The sequence below is a fragment of the Mus musculus genome, chromosome 17 (genome assembly GCF_000001635.26).
Source record: "Mus musculus strain C57BL/6J chromosome 17, GRCm38.p6 C57BL/6J".
Classification (NCBI taxonomy): Eukaryota; Metazoa; Chordata; class Mammalia; order Rodentia; family Muridae; genus Mus; species Mus musculus.
In genome coordinates, this window is record NC_000083.6 from 21,930,937 (window position 1) to 21,949,818 (window position 18,882).

At 37.8% G+C, this 18,882-nt stretch overlaps 1 protein-coding gene across 8 annotated transcripts in view; it reads right to left on the reverse strand.

Moving 5' to 3' along the window:
* Zfp942 (zinc finger protein 942) overlaps positions 1-18,882 on the reverse strand; it is a 35,544-nt gene that overhangs the window by 3,977 nt on the left and 12,685 nt on the right. For 2 of the 8 annotated variants that reach the window (XM_030250074.1, NM_001199048.1), the window contains exons 3-4: positions 10,790-10,914; positions 2,057-2,177 (exon numbers count right to left, since the gene is read on the reverse strand). The exons of 2 other annotated variants lie outside the window; for them this stretch is intronic. In XM_030250074.1, the coding sequence (XP_030105934.1) occupies positions 2,057-2,086 (30 nt within the window). In that variant the 5' untranslated portion in view covers positions 2,087-2,177; positions 10,790-10,914. The remainder of the gene's footprint in view (positions 1-2,056; positions 2,178-10,789; positions 10,915-18,882) is intronic. 4 more of the 8 variants (XM_030250073.1, XM_030250075.1, XM_030250072.1 and 1 more) reach the window with 3 other exon arrangements.

Below are 18,882 nucleotides of genomic sequence, written 5' to 3' on the forward strand. Positions count from 1 at the left end.
ACAACACATATGCATGCATTCAGCCATATGTACCAACAAACATGAAAGAAAATTGAAAATTAGTTTTAATAAACGATGCAAAATAGTCTTAATTTTATTTTCTATTTCTCTGAAACAGGATTACAGAATTGTAATCAGAAAACTTGTAGGGAATATAAAATACACATTTCTTGTCTAGATTCAGGAGTGTAGCTTTCTGAAGCATGGGTTGCTATGAAAAAGAATCCCAGTGTCACATCACAGATGGTCAAGTTCAAATGAGTAAAACTGTGTTTCTAAATTCTACAGCTCTCAGTCTTGCTCAACTATGGACACTGTATCAATCCTATCTCTAGCAGGGGCTCACATGACTTTATTTTAAAATTCTCAGTTGGCATCCTGAGACCTAGGAACAATGCTGTACCCTTTCTAGAACAAAGACGTACAATATGAAATTCAGAATTATTGAATGAATTAAAGATCACATTTTTCTTTAAACATAAAAGTAGTTTAACATCAGTGAGCACATCAACATTCCAAACAACACACAGAATCAAATACTTTGTGAAGTTATTTTATGAGATTATATTCATAACAGTAAATAAAAATGCTAGTATTAGACAGCATAGAATTATTGAAAGTTTAATCAAGGTTGATATATGCAATACAATAATAACAAGGTCATAAATTACATATAGTTTTTTCTATATAATAATTAGGTATGTATATGGAAATAAATGGCACATGTGACAATGCATTCAATTGAAATAGAATCATTTTTTGATCAAATTGAGTTTTTAAATTGAGAATTATACTAATTCTTCATGAATTTTAAAAAAAATTCATGAGATTGACTTAACTGAAAATTTTAGTCTTGTAATTTTAACTTTATCTTCTTTTGTTTCTACACACATTGCAGCTCACTATCATGTTTAACTTCAGTTCCAAGGGCTGGATGCTGAACTCAGGATTTCAGGGGCATAAGGTATCATTCAATATACATAAAACTATGATTATAAAAACTTATGTATTTGAAAAAATATTATTGTAAAGAAATATTGCCAAAGCCCTTCCCCCTATATAATACATAGACGGGGTGAGAGAAAGGCATAGGGTGGATGGAACATTCCTTTTGCTAAAGAAAAGAACAAATGAAGAGGGACATTCATGCATACTGAAAATGTGATGGCTTATGCATAGTACCAAGATAATATTTTCCAGCAAATTCTTACTAATATATGACATTTGCCGAATACAAAGGCACACACAGTAGTGCTTATATTACCTCTAAAAAATGAAACAAAAGGGAAGAAGAAAACAATCATCTGTATATTGAGAACTGAGCACACTGAGCACTAGGCAGTGCCTCTCCTGAGACAAAGAGATTTCAAGTGTCAACAAACCCAAGATGACTATGTGACATAAAATGCTGAAAAGAGATACCAGAATACTACAACCTGCATCTCCTCACAAACACATCAATCCTATGGTAAGAGAAAGCCACTATTCCGTTCATCATCTATGTCTCTAGGGAGCCGAAATGTTGTCTATCAAGTTTCATTCAAGACAGTGAATAGTCTTCTAATTCTACAATTCCATAAATTCTATTCTTCCATACATTGCTCAGTAACATCAATGTCCATGTATTTGCAGATCTATATTCACAAGGTTATTTCTGGAAACCTGACTATTCCTGAAATGCAGTTTATGTGGCACAGAAGACCTTCCATTTCCAGAAATATTAAATGACAGAAGGCCAACGAATATAGAAATTAAACATCAATATATTCTTTGAACATCAATTATACATTGTCTTTCAGAACTACAGGTCATCGATCCTTGGAAATCTATGTCCTCACAGTATAAAACCCAGTAAAAATATAATTGGACAAGTCTGTACTTGTCCCATTATAAGTGAAAAAGTACTAAAAGACATAATTTTGATTATTGGGGAAGAATAAAGATAATGAGAGAAAACCAACACTATAGGTAAGATTAACAGAGAAAGGAAAGTAAAGTTTCGAATGGTTTAAAATAATGAAAGGAATTTTCAAAAAAATATGGACAGGACACTGACCTTGGGAGCATTTACCAGGGAAGCATTCATTCTTCTTATTGTTCTTCTCCAAGTTTCTATCTCAGGAATTTAAACTGGAAGTCTTATTGAAATTTCACATCAAGGTTTCCAAAATTAAAAGCTAAAATTAATACAACTCAGTTATGGACAATGGTAAAACAAATAAACACACACCAAAATCAAAATGATAACAGAAATCTTGTCAACATTCATATAGACAGGAAAGCATGGAATGATATATTTATTATGGAAAGGAAAATGACTATAATCTCAGGCTTTTTTCAAACCTCAACAGGTACCAGGCACAAATATAGAATATATGTATACCTGATGCAAGAAAACTACTACTCAGGGTTATTACTGGGAACTTATGATTCAAGAACTAGAACCAGAGGCAAATGGCTAGTCGGGCCCTAAGATGGATGCCTAGCATTAAATAAAGTTTCATTAGTTATCACACAAGAATATAACATCTGACCATTGGTCATGTTTCATTTCCTTCTATCTGGCACATAAAGTACATCTATTTTCCATGTGTGCCCTGTTGTCTTGATGTAGAGGCATAGATTCTATCTGCCAATATCATCTTTTGCTTAAATTGATAAATCATTATCAGGTTGAGTTACAGCCATTTTCATCATCATCTAATTTCACACTGTTTGTGAGGTAAAATCTATGTTTCCGTTTACTCTTCTTTCAATGTGAACCTCTTTTCTAAATCATCTGCACACCACTTTGTGAGAATATTGATCACTTGAAACCAACACAAATACTTTTCTAGGTAGAACATTACAATTACATGTCTTTAAGTGGAATATCCATGGGCTAACTGTTCTAAGACAGTGGTTCTCCACCTTTGTAATACAGTACCAGGAACTCTTATTAAATTATCTACATATAGCAGATCCACCTAGATTGATATGGGAGTGGTATATCAGTTTCTAAAAACATCAGTAATATATGTTGTATAGTAGTCTTAGGTATGACCTCTGTGAAAAGGTCAATTGACCCCCAAGGGGTCATGAGCCACAGACTGAGAACAACTGTTCCAGCAAATGTCAAGGCAGAATCATCAAGAAGCTGGCTTGGGAGAAACTCTCTGAGGGCTGCTACTCATAAGAGGATATGCATAAAGATAAGTGAATCATTTCAGGGTGTGCTCTTGGGATGATTCACTCATTTTGTCAGATCCGTCAAGATCCTATCACAGTTGGAAACATCTTCCTGGACATGTATATATTTGTGTCTTGGTATTGTTCCAGGCAGTTTTCAGCTTCCCAATCAGCAACAAATATGAGTCCAGTGAGACCCTTCAGTTCCTGGCTATTAATGGACTTCATCTATGATGATAACCCTTGTAGGTCTACCTGAAAGTTAAGATTGTGTTATATGGGACTCCTGTCATATATACCTATATATATACATCCACATGCATCCATATAAATATACGCATAGTTACATATATGTATATAATTTTTTGCATAAGTCTCAAAAATAATGACTCATTCTGAATATTGAAATACTATGACTATACAAAGTGTCATGACCATGATATATGGCATATATGTGCCTCTTTTTATGTATTAAGTTGACCTTATATTTCTATCATATAATATAGTTGTCTGTGCCCTCCCCCAGCCTTGAGTGGGCTGGACCAGACCTTGTTTGCCAAGGTTGGCTAGCTCACCTAGGGTGGGGTCTTCCCACCTAGGTAAAGTCTATTGTCCTGCCAAGTCTGCAGCTTCTTACAAGAAGCCACTACCTGCTGAGCTGCTGAGCTTGTCTTCCTAAAGAGAACCCAGCAAAGCAATGAGATCCTGGCAAGGTGGAATATAGGTTCTTCCCCTTTATATTCACACCTTAGAATTAAAACATCAAGCCTTGATCAGAGAACTTTGTCTTGGCTCGTTATTTCTCTCGCCATCCTTCCCATCCATCCCTAGCTTACCTTTCAGGAACCCAGTAGCCTGTGGCCATTGGTGGCTACATTTGTCCAGATATTTAACGGACACTTGGAAGGTCTCTTTCTAATGCCACTGTCCAAGTAGTTCAGTGTGTCAATAGGAAATAGCAGATGGATGACATGCTATGGACTCATATAAAATTAAAGAGAATTGAAAAGGAAAATGATGATTTTCTAGAGCCAAGTGAATATCAATGTTTTATGTCATAAAACCATGCCAGGCAATGAGCAAGTGCTGACACAGAGTTTCCACGAACAATGTCTGAGGACTGGACAGACTCAGCAATGAATTCTCCAGTTTGTTCAGAAAAACCTGTAATAGTGCTGCACAGAGAATATTGCACACAAAGCTGGCTTTACCTTGATATAAAAAGGAGATGAGAAAAAAAAAAGATTTTCAAAGAAAAAAAAATCATAGACCAGTTGCAAGGATGTACATGGCAAAGAGATTCTCTCTAATGAATCCAGAAAGGGAACTCAACTTGATTTTATGTCAAGGTTGCAAAACTGTTTCAGTATCACATACCAAATAACTTACGGCAAAAAATATGTCAGGGACAGAAGCCACACAACCATGTCAATATATCCATGAAAGACATGGGGCAAAACAGCACATTGACTCAATATGAAAGCACTGAAGAAAGAATGTGAGAACAGAAAGAACATAACTCATCATAATCAAGACAGTAGCCAACAACCTAAATCTGTCCTTACAAAATTTGAAGACAGATGTCATTATTGTACTATACAAAGCATGACAAGGATAGGTAGGCTATGCCTCAACACTAATTCATCACAGTGCAACAGTGCTTACAAAGAGAAAGTAAGACATATAACACTTTCAATGTGTTAAATAAGAGTATGAGGAAGACATATTTTTCCAAATTTCATGATTTGGGAAACATAATTCTTCAATTCAAAAACTAAAAATATCCCACAAGAAAGTTCAAATCTGATAATACTCTTAATATGCTATATAAAACTACAAGAAAATATCACTTGGTTTTATATATCCCCAGGGAAAATGCTGAGAAGTCAGCAGATCACTCATTGTCTAAAAATACTGGTGTAGCATTCATATTGTTAAAAGGACTCTGTAGGTTGCTGGGCAAAGAGAATCATCAGTGGCTCTCCTCAGATGCTGATTCCTAGTGCTGCAACACCATCCTGTCCAGCAATGTATGCCCACCAGAGGAATATGGCCAAGATTTTTGTAAATGACAGAAGCCTTTCTGGTTTGAACTAAGGTTAGCCCATAAAGGAAATTCATAGCTGGTACTAGATGCCAGCTAAGTCAATGACTGGAAAAAATCACAGGCCCAGGATGGGATTCTATGACTAATAGAATCCCATTATGGGTACATGTCAGAATACTGGAATTTCCTTGAAATTCTTTTACTTACAACATAGCCTGGTGTTCCTGAGAGCCTAAATCAGACAAACATGGTTTGTAATAGAAAACTCATTTCAGAGACTGCTGGGTAGTAAGACTGAATGAAGTAGGGTGAAGGGAAAGGTTGTAAGAGCTGAAGGAAGGGGAGTGAGGTATACAAATCCACTATCATATACCATGGCAGCTGGAATTATGAATACATGACAGCCTCGCTACCAATCCAAAACCTGCCTCCAAGTATACGTGAAATACTAGAAGGAGAAATGGGATGAAAACATGAATAACAAGGGATGGGTTAGAAAAATCAAGAGAGGGTATTTCCCAGGTGCCCCATGTGGCACTGTGTGTGTGTGTAGGGGTGTTCACTTACTGATGAGAAAAATGCCTACACCCTTCTCTTCTGTTCTGAAAAATGTGGCTGCCTAGGTCCCACATGCTCTGGAATGAGTGGGAGAGTGAGAATGTCACTCAGTGTGCTGGGCTACAATGCCCTTTACTTTTGAACAGCACGGAAGAGTTCGTTGGGTTTGACTTTGGGCACATTACCATGGAACCCTTAATTCAATTTATTGTATTAAGGCAGGTGCTGGATAACAGCATTTTCCTATATTATAAATTCCACAATTATAGTAGTTCCTCATAAATGTTACTGATATGTACCTAACCACATCATCAATATGATAAATCTTTTGTCACATTCCAATGGACATGGGATGTTTTCCACTCTGAATCCCATGTACACAAACAATTTTATTTATCATACACAGATTCATTCCTAACACTCCCAATGTTGATATACAGTATTAGCTGTCCTGTCACAGATCTAGGATCCATATTTAGTCTCACATTAGTTATAACTCTATATTCATTCCTGTACTGTTATCTTGACTGCTTTTCTTTCTTTAAAAAAAAAAAAAATTTTTTTTTTTTTTTTGGTTTTTCAAGATGGGATTTCTCTGTGTAGCCCTGGCTGTCCTGGAACTCACTTTGTAGACCAGGCTGGCCTCGAACTCAGAAGTCCGCCTGCCTCTGCCTCTGCCGCCCAAGTGCTGGGATTAAAGGCATGCTCCACCACTGCCTAGCTTGAAGGCTTTTCAATACTTCCAGATTATTTGCAGTTTCTTTTTTAAAAATAAGGTTTATTAATTTTAATTTTTTACCAGGGATATCTTTACTTCCATGTCATGTTGAGGACCAACCTCATTTAGAGAGGGGTTCCTCTCGAAGATATGGACACAGGGGAAAAATTCCTAAACAGAACAGCAATGGCCTGTGCTGTAAGATCAAGAATCGACAAATGGGACCTCATAAAATTGCAAAGCTTCTGTAGGGCAAAAGATACTGTCAATAAGACAAAAAGGCCACCAACAGATTGGGAAAGGATCTTTACCAATCCTAAATCTGATAGGGGACTAATATCCAATATATACAAAGAGCTCAAGAAGCTGAACTCCAGAAATTCAAATAACCCTAATAAAAATGGGGTACAGAGCTAAACAAAGAATTCTCAACCAAGGAATACCGAAGGGCTGAAAAGCACTTGAAAAAATGTTCAACATCCTTAATCATCAGGGAAATGCAAATCAAAACAACCCTGAGATTCCACCTCACACCATCAGAATGGCTAGGATCAAAAATTCAGGTGACAGCAGATGCTGGCTTGGATGTGGAGAAAGAAGAACACTACTCCATTGCTGGTGAGATTGCAAGCTTGTACAACCACTCTGAGAATCAGTCTGGCAGTTCCTCAGAAAACTGGACATAGTACTACTGGTAGATCCAGCAATACCTCTCCTGGGCATATACCCAGAAGATGTTCCAACTGGTAATAAAGACACATGCTCCCCTATGTTCATAGCAGCCCTATTTATAATAGCAAGAAGCTGGAAAGAACCCAGATGTCCCTCAACAGAGGAATGGGTACAGAAAATGTGGTATATTTACACAATGGAGTACTACTCAGCTATTAAAAACAATGAATTTATGAAACTCTTGGGCAAAAGGATGTATCTGGAGGATATCATCCTGATTGAGGTAACCCAATCACAAAAGAAGTCACTTGATATGCACTCACTGATAAGTGGATATTTGCCCAGAAACCTAGAATACCCAAGATACAACTTCCAAAACACAAGAAAATCAAGAACAAAGACCAACTCGTGGATACTTCATTCCTCCCTAGAACAGGAAATAAAATATCCATGTAAGGAGTTGCAGAGACAAAGTTTGGAGCTAAGAGGAAAGGATGGTCCATCCATAGACTGCCCATCCCATAATCTGCCACCAAAAGCATACACTATTGCATATGTCAGCAAGATTTTGCTGAAAGGACCCTGATATAACTGTCTCTGTGAGGCTTTGCCAGTGCCTGGCAAATACAGAAGTGGATTCTCACAGTCATCTATCTATAGGATGGAACACAGGGCCCCCAATGTAGGAGGTAGAGAAATCACCCAAGAACTGATGGGGTCTGTAACCCTATAGGTGGAACAACAATATGAACTAATCAGTATCCCAGAACTTGTGTCTCTAGCTGCATATGTAGCAGAAGATGGCCTAGTCGGCCATCATTGGGAAGAGAGGCCCCTTGGTCTTGTAAACGTTATATGCCCCAGTACAGGTGAAAGCCAGAGCCAAGAAGTGGGAGTGAGTAGGTAGGGGAGGGTATAGGGGACTTTTGGGATAGCATTTGAAATGTAAATGAAGAAAATAGCCAATAAAAAAAAAAGAAAAAAAAGGAAAGGAAAAAAAATAGAGAGGGGTTCCTGAGGAAGTGGTGTGTGGGAGCAATGGAAGAAAACAAAGTCAGTGATGAGTGAAAAATGACAGCTCTATTTTCTGCTCGAGATGGCCCTGTAGATAGCTCTCTGCATAAGATAGTTCTCTGTTCTGGACAGCGCTCTGCTGGACAAAAAACAAACAAACAAACAAAAAAACTGAAAAGCTCTGGATAGCTCATGGGTTTTCTGATCAAAGTAAGAAATGCTGTTACAAAAAAAATATTGGATTTTCTGATCAAAGTCAGAAAAAAAAGAGCTATTTCAATTCTGAAAACAGTTCTCTCTAGGTATCCCTCTCTATGCAGTTCTGTCCATGAAGTTCTTTCTTGCAGACCAAAGCCCATTATTTTATTTGCATGAGCAATAAATAAAAGCAAAATCCTTAGGAATTTAAAGGTGTGTACCACCATGCCTGAACCTAAACTTGCTTTGTCTCAGGCTCACCTTAAATTGAGAAATCTGCCTGCCTTTATATATACAAACAATGAGCTTAATTGGGTGGAATCCTGCCCTGAGATCATCATTACCTCACTCCCTGCTCCTGCTCCTTTGATATCTGAACCATGACCCTTGTTTTTGGTTTTGTCTTAGTTTTTTTTTTTTTTTTTTTTTTTTTACTATTTCTTCCTTTTACTGACACATTAGTGCAGCTGCCTCTGTTCTTTCGAGTTCATGAAGCCCCTAATACAGTTCATATTTAAGCCTTACATTGAGAAATCCTGTTCATATTTTCTTGAACTTGTGTTTTCGGAGTTCCTTCCCACAGCTTTAAGAGCTGTCCTGAAGGTCACAGCATTTAAAATTTTGCAGAGAAATATTAAACATATTCTCACCTCCTGGACTCATGCTGTTTCTAATTATCATGGAGTCATTAAACTTGGTAGGGAGAACACCCCCATAACTTAGGCAGAGAGAACATTTCCCGAAGGAGGAACGAAACAAAATATACAAACAAGCCCCATGCTTACAGCAATTGTCAGCACTTGTGGATGGCCATACCCTACTGGCTCTGCTCTAGGGACAGGAAACCATGTCACACCATCCCTTCCAGGGCCATGCAAGACTCAGCAATGTAGGTCTCTGCATGCCATGTACACAGAGCCTACAGAAGGCCAAAGGGGGTTAGAACCTGACATGTGGATAAATATAAAGTCCCAAGGCTGGTATAGGGAATAGAACCTGAAAACTGGAAGAACCAATGCCCATTATTACTGTCCATCATCTCTTGCTCTTAATTGTGTCTAATTACCTGCTATAGAGACCTAAATCAAAGATCACTGAGACAAACTTCATGGAGCACCAAAGACCTTTTCTTAGAGTGCCAGATTGAATGCCAGGTAAGGAAAGACAATCAGACAAAGATAACAAAGACACATAGAAACGTTTGGCAACAAGAGACACTGGTTGGGATGGATACTTGTCCAAGATTATGTGCCCCAGGGCTGAAAAAGGTGAAAAGCAGTCAATCTAAAGTAGTATGTACAAAGATAATAGTAAGGTCATGTAGAAATTAATGAAATAGATGTAAAGATAATATAAACATTCAACACAACAAACTTGTCTCTGTGCAGAGACTAAAGTACTGACATTTTTCACCTACTCTAAACTAATAGAGTAACTCTTTATGTATAAAAACTAGACATATAAATGGGGACACTGCAAGGTATAGCAATGATGTCAGTATTATATTATGCAGTGTTGGGGAAAATCATACATGAATAAATCAGAATTGAAAAAGAAATGTGAGTTCTTAGAAAAAGTGAATAAATCAAATTTCTACATTATAAAACTGCAAGATGCATCAAGCAAGTCCTTAGCTGGAAACAAGAAGTTTCCTCTAACAGTGACTAAGAACTAGACAGAGTAGCATGGAATTCCCCTTTTCTTAGAACAACCAGGTACTGTCAAAAAGAGAATATTCCCTAAAATACAAAGAAGAGGAACACTAGAAATTCATCACACCAAGCTGGCTTTTCCTCAATGTCAAAAGCAGAGGAGCTCAAACAATTATTTGCAAAGACAAATCTTTGACCAGTTATCAGAATGTACACAGACACACAGATTGTCTCTAAATTCCATGGAAATGGAAGGAAAGCTGAGTTAACACCAGAATGTAAGACTCTTTCAACATCTACAAACTAATGAAATGAAACTAATGTGAGAAACAAAACATGTAGAAGTAGTGAGAGAAGAAAAATGATCATGTCAACAGATGCATGAAAGCCCTGCCTTAAGACATTTGCCTAGTATAAAAATCCCAAGAATGTGAAAACAGAAGGAACATGCCTCAGAATAATAACGACAAAGAGAAGCACAGCTAAAGAAAACAGTACAATAAAAAGGGCAATTGGAACTCTTCTCTACTCCGGACTAATTCAATATAGTGTTATCAGTGTGTACACATTTCAAGGACAGGAAAATTTCAAGAGGTCAATACAGCAGAGTCAGAGAGCAAGTGGACCTTCTTGAGAAAAAACAACTCAGATCAAAACACTCATACTGTCTACAAATATTTTGGACACCCTGGTGGTAGCATTCATAGTGTTAAAAACAACTATGCAGACTGCAGCAAGAAGCAGAGTTATAAAAGTCCATACCCAGATTTAAATCCCATGTGATACAATTCCAATCAGTCAGGAAAGGCATACCCTCTGGTGTCACAGTGTCAGGACTATTTTCTGAGTAACAGAAGGATTTCTGGTTCAATCTGAGGGAAGCTCCACTGAAAAAACAAAAACAAAAAACAAGACAAAACAAAACAAAGGGTTACACAGGGAACATGGCCAAAAGCTAATGTTAAGGAATGTAACAGGACTTAGAAGAAAATCTGATGTGTTCTACCACACTCATAGCTAGTGTGTGTTCAGCTGGGGTCAAAGAAACTTCGTTTCAATGAGCAACAGTTATTTCAGAGATTCAAAACTAATCAAATGAGAGTAACTGTTTGCTTATTGTACAGCCTAATATGAGAAATCCATGTTATCATATCTACAATTTCCTCAGTGAAAAGTTCCAGAATCATTAATGAAATAAAACCTCACAAAATGAAATTCATGTTCTTTTTCTATTATCACTTGAGGCCCATCTCATCCCTTGCTCAATCGCCTTTCTCTTTACCATCCAGGGCTCTTAGTTGATTAATAGGTGAGAATTTTGCCTCAACCTATAGTATATCTAAAAACAGTAAAAAGAGTGTGACCTGATATCATCTCAGAGCATGCATATGCACTCTCTACTCCAGTCTCTGAGGTATAATATTAAGAACTAACCATAAGAAACAACATTTCTCAAAATTCTGATGTGGTATTTGCATCCTAGAATACATACAAATCCCAAAAAATTAATTGCAGAAAAAAGTTCCCTTAGTAAAGGTTAATGTTTACAACCATACCTTTAAAGCTTGCTAAAATAAACTTCCTGATTCAACCAAACTTACAGCAGCTACTTATGTGATTATTATCTAAAAAGCTCTCTGGGGATGCCACATCACCAGGGGGAATTTGCCTTGAATAGGCAAATTGCAAAAGAGCAGAGTTAGAAATAATGGATGGAGTTAAACTCCAGGATCTTTGCAACTGCCAATGTCCAAGAGGACCATGTTTTCAGACAACAGGTAAGGCAAATCCTCTACCACGTAACGCTCCTATGACTATTATCAGGGTCAGGTAACCAGCACCTGGCTAGGGACCAGGTTGGAATGGTAGATTTTCTTGTCACTCAGGCCTGGATCTTTGTTTTGGAGTAGTTCTAGACCTGACAACTGGTTCCAATCACGTGAATCCCCTAAAAACTTTCAAGCCAGGTACTTATCTCTTTCTTAATTATTTTGTAGAGTCCACCCAGCTTTTTCTTTTCCCTGTCACTCTCCTGGTACATGAGATTAACCCTGCCCCACAAAGAAAAGTCCTTTCCATTCATTATTAGGCTTCCTGACATACAACTACAGTTTTCCAGCTACCCTGAACCCACTTTACACAGCATTGCCTCACACTTGCAACCAGCCTACACCTGAAGTGGATCGAGCAGGATGCTGTTGCACCTGATATCTGAGCATCATAGAGAGTTCTGAACCCCCCAGATAAAAGATAGGCAGCTGGAGTTCTAAGCTAGAAATACAAGCCTCCTGAGCTAAAAAACCACACAAGACAACAAAAATTCTAAATTCATATTTCTTTTGTTCCTATTCCCAATACAAAATACTGAAAATAAGACAAGATGTACTGTAATCAAACCATAACGATAGCAGTATCTCCTAAAAAGAACAACTTAAGTGATATCTGAAATTCAAACCTCCGAGTCATGAAGAACATAACTGCAAGCAAAATGACTAATGGGCACAAAACCATGAGCACACGGCTGAAGGAAGTAGGGACAATGCAGGATAAGAAAAGTGACTTGAAGTAAATAGGTAAAAACAATGAAAAAAAATCTAAAATGAGATGAAACAAGATATGAAAATATAAAGAGATATGCAAAGGAACGGAAACCAGTGTGGCAGTTCCTCAAACTGAAAAAAATAAAACTACTTCAAGATTCAGCCATTCCTGTAACTCTAGGGCATATAGCCAAAGGACACTCCAACCTTCCAAGGATCCTTGTTCAACCACACTCACTGCCCTTTTATTTTTATTTATTTATTTTTTAAAAGTTTTATTAGATATTTTCTTCATTTACATTTCAAATGCTATTCCAAAAGTCCCCTATACCCTCCCCATCCACTCCCACTTCTTGGCCCTGGCGTTCACCTGTACTGAAGCATATAAAATTTGCAAGACCAAGGGGCCTCTCTTCCCAATGATGGCCAACTAGGCCATCCTCTGCTACATATGCAGCTAGAGACACAAGCTCTGGGGGTACTGGTTAGTTCACATTGTTGTTCCACCTATAGGGTTGCAGACCCCTTCAGCTCCTTGGGTACTTTCTCTAGCTCCTCCATTGGGCCCTGTGTTTCACCCTATCAATGACTGTGAGCATCCACTTCTGTATTAGCCAGGAACTGGCATAGCCTCTCAAGAGACAGCAATATCAGGGTCCTTTCAGGAAAATCTTGCTGGCATATGCAATAGTGTCTGTGTTTGGTGGCGGATTATGAGATGGACCCTCGGGTGGGGCAGTCTCTGGATGGTCCATCCTTTCCTCTTAGCTCCAAACTTTTTCTCTGTAATTCCTTCAATGAGTATTTTGTTCTGTATTCTAGGGAGGAATGAAGTATCCACATGTTGGTCTTCCTTCTTGATTTTCTTGTATTTTGCAAATTGTATCTTGGGTAATCTAAGTTTCTTGGCAAATATCCACCTATCAGTGAGTGCATATCAAGTGACTTCTTTTGTGATTGGGTTACCTCACTCAGGTACCTCCAGATACATCCTTTTGCCCAAGAATTTCATAAATTCATTGTTTTTAATAGCTGAGTAGTACTCCATTGTGTAAATATACCACATTTTCTGTATCCATTCCTCTGTTGAGGGACATCTGGGTTCTTTTCAGCTTCTGGCTATTATAAATAGGGCTGCTATGAACATAGTGGAACATGTGCCCATATTACCAGTGGAAACATCTTCTGGGTATATGCCCAGGAAAGGTATTACTGGATCTTACCGTAATAATATGTCAAATTTTCTGAGGAAGTGCCAGACTGATTTTCAGAGTGGTTGTACAAGCTTGCAATCCCATCAACAATGGAGGAGTGTTCTTCTTTCTCCACATCCTCACCAGCATCTATCTGCTGTCACCTGAATTTTGATCCTAGCCATTCTGATGGTGTGAGGTGGAATCTCAGGGTTGTTTTGATTTGCATTTCCCTGATGATTATGTATGTTGAACATTTTTTTCAGGTGCTTCTCACCCATTTGGTATTCCTCAGCTGAGAATTCTTTGTTTAGCTCTGTACCCCATTTTTTAAATGGGGTTATTTGAATTTCTGGAGTTCAGCTTCTTGTGCTCTTTGTATATTTTAGATATTAGTCCCCTATCAGATTTAGGATTGGTAAAGATCCTTTCCCAATCTGTTGGTGGCCTTTTTGTCTTATTGACAGTATCTTTTGCCTTACAGAAGCTTGGCAATTTTATGAGGGCCTATTTGTCAATTCTTGATCTTACAGCACAAGCCATTGCTGCTCTGTTTAGGAATTTTTCCCCTGTGCCCATATCTTCACGGCTTTTCCGCACTTTTTCTTCTATAATTTTCAGTGTCTCTGGTTTTATGTGGAGTTCTTTTTTCCTCTTAAGACTTAATCTTTGTACAAGGAGATAAGAATGGATCAATTCCCATTCTTCTACATGATAACCGCCAGTTGTGCTAGCAGTATTTGTTGAAAACGCTGGTTTTTTTTCCCCACTGGATGGCTTTAGCTCCTATGTCAAAGATCAAGTAACCATAGGTGTGTGGGTTCATTTCTGGGTCTTCAATTCTATTCCATTGATCTACCTGTCTGTCGCTGTACCAGCACCATGCAATTTTTTATCACAATTGCTCTGTAGTACAGCTTGAGGTTAGGGATGGTGATTCCCCGAGAGGTTCTTTTATTGTTGAGAAAAGTTTTTGCTATCTTAGGTTTTTTTGTTATTCCAGATGAATTTGCAAGTTGCCCTTTCTAACTCAGTGAAGAACTGAGTTGGAATTTTGATGGGGATTGCATTGATTCTGCAGATTGCTTTCGGCAGGATAGCCATTTTTACTATATTAATCCTGCCAATCCATGAGCATGGGAGATCTTTCCATCTTCTGAGATCTTCAATTTCTTTCTTCAGAGACTTGAAGTTCTTGTCATACAGATCTTTCACTTCCCTAGTTAGAGTTACACCAAGGTTTTTTTTTTTTTTTTTTTTTGACTATTGTGAAGGTGTTTTTTCCCCCTAATTTCTTTCTCAGCCTGATTATCCTTTATGTAGAGAAAGGCCATTGATTTGTTTGAGTTACTTTTATATCCAGCTACTGCACTGAAGCTGTTTCTCAGGTTTAGGAGTTCGCTGGTGGAATTTTTAGGATCAGTTATATATACTATCATATCATATGCAAATAGTGATATTTTGACTTCTTCCTTTCCAATTTGTATCTCTTTGATCTTCTTTTGTTGTCTAAATGCTCTGGTTGGACTTAAAGAAATATATTGAATAGGTAAGGAGTAAGTGGGCAGCCTGGTCTAGTCCCTGATTTCAGTGGGATTGTTTCGAGTTTTATCCATTTAGTTTGATGTTGGCTACTGGTTTGCTGTAGATTGCTTTTATTATGTTTATGTATGGGCCCCGAATTCCTGATTTTTCCATGACTCTTATCACGAAGGGGTGTTGGATTATGTCAAATGCTTTCTCAGCATCTAATGAGATGATCATGTGATTTTTGTCTTTGAGTTTGTTTATATAGTGGATTACGTTGATGGATTTCCATATATTAAGCCATCCCTGCATCCCTGGGATGAAGCTTACTTGGCCTTGATGGATGATCGTTTTGATGTGTTCTTGCATTTGGTTTGCGAGAATTTTATTGACTATTTTTGCATCGATATTCATATGGGAAATTGGTCTGAAGTTCTCTTTCTTTGTTGGATCTTTGTGTGGTTTAGGTATCAGATTAATTGTGACTTCATATAATGAATTGGGTAGAGTACATTCTGTTTCTATTTTGTGGAATAGTTTGAGGAGAGTTGGAATTAGGTCTTCTTTGAAGGTCTGCTAGCACTCTACACTAAACCCATCTGGTCTTGGGCCTTTTTTTGATTGGGAGACTATTAATGACTGCTTTTATTTCTTTAGGGGAAATGAGATTGTTAAGATTGTTAATCTAATCCTGATTTAACTTTGGTACCTGGTATCTGTCTAGGAGGTTTTCCATTTCATCCAAGTTTTCCAGTTGTGTTGAGTATTTCATTTTGTAGTAGTATCTGAGTTGTTTTGGATTTCCTCAGGTTCTGTTGTTATGTCTCCTTTTTTCATTTCTGATTTTGTTAATTAGGATACTGTCCTTGTACCCTCTAGTTAGTCTAGCTAAGGATTTGTCTATCTTGTTGCTTTTCTCAAAGAAGCAGCTCCTGGTTTGGTTGATTCTTTGAATAGTTCTTTTTTTTTCACCACTTGGTTGATTTAAGCCCTGAGTTTGATTATTTCCTGCTGTCTACTTCTCTTGGGTGAATTTGCTTCTTTTCATTCTAGAGCTTCCAAGTGTGCAGTCAGGAAGATAGTGTATGCTCTCTCTAGTTTCTTTTTGGAAGCACTCAGGGCTATAAGTTTTCCTCTTAGGACTGCTTTCATTGTGTCCCATAAGTTTGGGTTTGTTGTGGCTTAATTTTCATTAAACTCTAAAAAGTCTTTAATTTCTTCCTTGTCCAAGGTATCATTGAGTAGAGTGTTGTTCAGTTTCTACGTGAATGTTGGCTTTCTATTATTTATGCTGTTATTGTAGATCAGCCTTAGTCCGTGGTGATCTGATAGGATGCATGGGATAATTTCAATATTTTTGCAGTTCTTGAGGCTTGTTTTGTGACCAATTATATGGTGAATTTTGGAGGAGGTAACATGAGGTGCTGAGAAGAAGGTGTATCCTTGTTTTAGGATAAAATGTTCTGTAGATATCTGTTAAATCTATTTGCTTCATAACTTTTATAAGTTTCAATGTGTCTCTATTTAGTTTCTGTTTCCAGGACCTGTGCATTGATGAGAGTGAGGTGTTGAAGTCTCATATTATTTTTGTGTGAGATGCAATGTATGCTTTGAGCTTTACTAAAGTTTCTTTAAGGAATGTGACTGCCCTTGCATTTGGAGTCCAGATATTTAGAATTGAGAGTTTATCTTCGTATATTTTACCTTTGATGAGTATGAAGTGCCCTCCTTGTCTTTTTTGATAACTTTGGGTTGGAAGTTCTACTGGCTGATTTTATGTATCAACTTGACACAGGCTGGAGTTATCAGAGAGAAAGGAGATTTGGTTGGCGAAGTGCCTCCATGAGATCTAGTTGTGGGTTATTTTCTCAATTAGTGATCAAGGGGGAAAGGCCCCTTGTGGGTGGGAACATCTCTGGGCTGGCAGTCTTGGGTTCTATAAGAGAGCAGGCTGAGCAAGCCAGGGGAAGCAAGCCAGTAAAGAACATCCCTCCATGGCTTCTGAATCAGCTCTTGCTTCCTGACCTGCTTGAGTTCTAGTCCTGACTTCCTTGGTGATGAACAGCAGTATGGAAGTGTAAGGTGAATAAACCCTTTCCTCCCCAACCTGCTTCTTGGTCATGATGTTTGTGCAGGAATAGAAACCCTGACTAAGACAGAAGTCAATTTTATTCCATATTAGAATGGCTACTCCAGCTTGTTTCTTTGGACCATTTGCTTGGAAAATTGTTTTCCAGCCTTTTACTCTTAGGGAGTGTCTGCCTTTGTCCCTGAGGAGGGTTTCCTGCAAGCAGCAAAATGTTGGGTCCTGTTTGTGTAGCTAGTCTATTAGTCTATGTATTCTTATTGGGGAATCAAGTCCATTGATTTTAAGAGAAATTAAAGTAATTGTTGCTTCATGTTATTTTTGTTGTTAAAGTTGGGATTCTGTTCTTGTGGCTGTCTTCTTTTAGGTTTGTTGAAGGATTACTTTCTTGCTTTTTCTAGGGTGTACTTTCTATCTTTGAGTTGGTGTTTTCCCTTTATTATGCTTTGAAGGGCTAGATTCATGGAAAGATATTGTGCGAATTTGGTTTTGTCATGGAATTCTTTGGTTTCTCCATCTATGGTAAATGAGAGTTTTGCTGAGTATAGTACCCTGGGTTGGCATTTTTGGACTCTTAGGGTCTGCATAATATCTGTTCAGGATCTTTTGGCTTTCATAGTCTCTGGTGAGAACTCAGGTTTAATTCTAATAGGCCTGCCATCATATGTTACTTGACCTTTTTCCCTTATTGCTTTTAATATTCTCTTTATTTAGTGCATTTGTTGTTGTGATTATTATGTGTCAGGAGGATTTTCTTTTCTGTTCCAGTCTATTTGGAGTTCTGAAGGCTTCTTGTATGTTCATGGGCACCTCTTTTTTTAGGTTTGGGAAGTTTTCTTCTATAATTTTGTTGAAGTTATTTGCTGGCCCTAAGTTGAAAATCTTCATCCTCATTTATTCCTATTATCCTTAGGTTTGGTCTTCTCATCGTGTCCTGGATTTCTTGGATGTTTTGTGTTAGGATCTTTTTGTATTTTTCATTTTCTTTGATTGTTGTGTCCATGTTCTCTATGGAATGTTTTGCACCTGAGATTCTCTCTTCCATCTCTTGTATTCTGTTGCTGATGCTCACATCTATGGTTCCTGATTTCTTTCCTAGGGTTTCTATCTCCAGAGTTGTCTCCCTTTGGGCTTTCTTTATTGTTTCTACTTCCCTTTTTAGATCTTGGATGATTTTGTTCAATTCCATTACCTGTTTGATTGTGTTTTCCTGTAATTCTTTAAGGGATTTTTGTTTCCTCTTTAAGGACTTCTACCTGTTTAGCAGTGTTTTCCTGTAATTTTTTAAGGTCTTCTACCTGTTTAGCAGTGTTTTCCTGTAATTTTTTAAGGCCTTCTACCTGTTTAGCAGTGTTCTCCTATATTCCTTTGAGGTATTAATACCCTTCTTAATATCTTCTACCACCATCATAAGATATGATTTTAAATATGAGTCTTGCTTTTTGGGTGTGTTGGGGTATCCAGGACTTGCTGTGGTGGGCGTACTGGGTTCTGATGATGCCCAGTGTT